The 2765-nt window shown below is 36.0% G+C and overlaps 1 protein-coding gene across 1 annotated transcript; it reads left to right on the forward strand.

Annotated features, from left to right (window-relative positions):
* The first annotated feature begins 700 nt into the window (after positions 1-700).
* LOC135165819 (endocuticle structural glycoprotein SgAbd-3-like) lies at positions 701-2408 on the forward strand. Its single transcript, XM_064127518.1, has 4 exons — positions 701-853; positions 1070-1212; positions 1644-1924; positions 2015-2408. Exons 1-4 carry the CDS (start codon positions 839-841, stop codon positions 2017-2019), a joined length of 444 nt encoding a protein of 147 aa, XP_063983588.1. The 5' UTR covers positions 701-838; the 3' UTR covers positions 2020-2408.
* Positions 2409-2765: the final 357 nt, after the last annotated feature.

Here is a 2765-nt window from a genome sequence, read left to right on the forward strand (position 1 = left end):
ACTATTGAACAATTTCCATCGATTTTCCTTATTAAATCCCAGAAATTTTATCGCGTTTCAATTTCCCCGAAGTTTTCTTAATCGCCTGCAGCCACCGGCGACGACCAGTAGAATTTTTATTCTGAAATTGACTCTGACTCTTTAATCCAGATAAAAATTTCTCCCACCTACGAAAGCCAATTCTCTCCAAAAATCAAATTGAATCAATCAATCAATGAAATAAACATCAAAATAAAATAATAATCTATGAAAATAAAACCTTAAAAGTCCACAAAAAATATCACAATCATAAAAATCAAAATGATCCTCTGACTGTCACAAATTCTATTCTTGTCACAGTAAAACTTCTGGATAAAACAAATAAATAAATAAACAAATAAATAAATCAATCATTCAATCAATCACTAATTAAAAAATAACATTTTTTCAAATAATTTGAAAACAACTCTTCCCCTCTTTTCACCCAAAATCACAAAAACTGAAAGATATCTTGTGTTTCAGGTAATTCATCCCCAGTGAAATCAGCCACCAGAATCATTCAATAAGTTGAATTGCTGTAGGTAAAGCGATGCATGATGAATCGTGGATTTGACATGAAATGAAAATAAACGAGTAATTTGAAATTAAGAATATGAAAAATGTGAAAAAAAATGAGATGCACGCAGATGCATCAGCAAGCAATAGCAGGGATGACCCCTTTCACTGTAGCCGCGTTGCTGACACACTGGAGGCACCGGTGTATATAAAGAGCCTCGCCTCATGACCAAGAGACACAAGTACCCATCTCATCTTCGTCTCAATCTCTTTGGTGGAGTACACCTATCAAGTGTGACATATTATGTATACGTTTAAGGTAAGTCGATGATTATTACAATAATCGTCATAAGGTCTTCCGCCAAAGGGTCTCGAACACCTGGAAGTCACCTCCTGCCCATGGACATCACCAATAGTCCCAGATTCATCAAATTTTTTTTCAAATTTTTTACCGCCTCTGAGGGCCACATTGTTCTGCTCTGTGATGCGACATTATTTATTCATAAATTTTTACACCCATTGCTGCAATACCCAGACACTATTACTGGTCGCAATATGCGCAACCACGACATGGGGAGCCCCGCAGAGGAGTAGTGGTGGTGGTGGTGGTGCAGATAAAGATGCAGTAATAACGTCGCAGCAGCTCGAAGTTAATTTCGACGGAAATTACGTAAACAAGTGAGTAAAAAGTGATTACAAAATTTGATGAGGGGGTTTATGAGTAGAATAGTCGATCGTACGGTGCAACTCAGGCAGACATTTCAAATGAGCTACGAAAAAAAAAAAATTTTGGATTTTTCATAAATAAAAAAAAATCTTGAAATTAAAATTGACTGAAAATGTTTTTCATTTGTTCAATTGATTCAAAATAAAAATTAATTAATTGAATTTCTGTTCTCGTTAGAACAATTGGAAAAAAACATTTTTTGTTGGATATTTTATTTCTGCAATTTGAGGGCATTTAGGTGAGCGCATGAGTTTTAGCGAAAATTTGTGGAGGAACGCAAAAGAGTAAATGTCACACAGAAAAATAATTTTAAAAAATTTGTTTTAACTGAGGAAAAAAATGGAAAAATTAATTTTAAAAAATATGTTTATCTCACAAAAAGCTTTGAGACGAGCAACGGCATCAGCCACCAGGAGTCGGGTGCCCCGAAGCAGATTGAGGGTGAGACAGCCGTAGTATCTCAGGGTGCAGAGGCTTGGGTGGCTCCAGATGGTCAGCAGATCAGTTTGACGTGGACAGCAGATGAGAATGGCTTCCAAGCGCAGGGTTCCCACCTGCCAACACCACCACCAATTCCAGCGGCGATCCAGCAGGCCCTCGAGTACAACGCAGCTCACCCCGAGGAAGACGGTGGCGATCAGCCCAACAGACCACCCGGAAGAGGTTGATATCTCTCGATTAATGACGAAAATTGTGGATAATGGGGGTGATGGTTGGGACGGGGATGCTAATGAGAATTTCCCTTGTCACCAGGTTAATCAGCTCCAGTGACATCCAGACATTGAATACCAATCGATCGCGTTAACCAAAAGAACAAGCCGGCCTGTGTTATACGGATAAAATCGACCTGACCCGCACGTGAAAATCCAACGATTTTGTTAAACGAATAAAAAAAAGAAAAGGATAAATATCGCAATCAAGCGACAGATTTTTTTTTTATATGAAAAAGGTGAATCTTAGAGATTTGTCAAAGGCCAGTTGATTTGGCCGATGACGAGCCGGTTTCAGCGAGGAGAGGGAAAACTTCTCCTCGTGGAAATCAGCGGTAATTGCACAATATGTCGCTTTGTGATTTCTCATATTTTAATATATTACCTGATATACATACATAACATATTTTTGTGTAAATAAAGAATCTGAATGTGAAGACTTTGATTTTATAATTATTTAGTCCATTCTAATGAGATTTTTTTTATCTGACAAAAAAACAAATTATTCTCGGTTTTTACATTTTAAACATTTTTTTTGAGACGTTTGGAATTTTTTTGGGAATGAATTACACATTTTTATGTAACACATTTGTACACATATTTTTGTGTTAATAAATTATCGTAGTGTGAAGATCTGGATTCTCTGATTATTTAATCAATTTTAATAAGATTTTTTATCTTAAAGAAAAACAAATTTTTCGCGTTTTATCGGCATTTAAAAATTCTTTTGAGACGTTTGGAATTTTTTTTGTAAATTCCACACATACTTTTGAGTAAATAAAAAATGAGAATGA

This window comes from Diachasmimorpha longicaudata, chromosome 9, assembly GCF_034640455.1.
Source record: "Diachasmimorpha longicaudata isolate KC_UGA_2023 chromosome 9, iyDiaLong2, whole genome shotgun sequence".
NCBI classification, from domain to species: Eukaryota; Metazoa; Arthropoda; class Insecta; order Hymenoptera; family Braconidae; genus Diachasmimorpha; species Diachasmimorpha longicaudata.

Excerpts from the sequence above, each read along its gene's own strand:
- LOC135165819 (XM_064127518.1), top strand. Across the intron at positions 1,213-1,643 it reads GACGGAAATTACGTAAACAA|CTTTGAGACGAGCAACGGCA; the intron begins GTGAGTAAAAAG and ends TCTCACAAAAAG.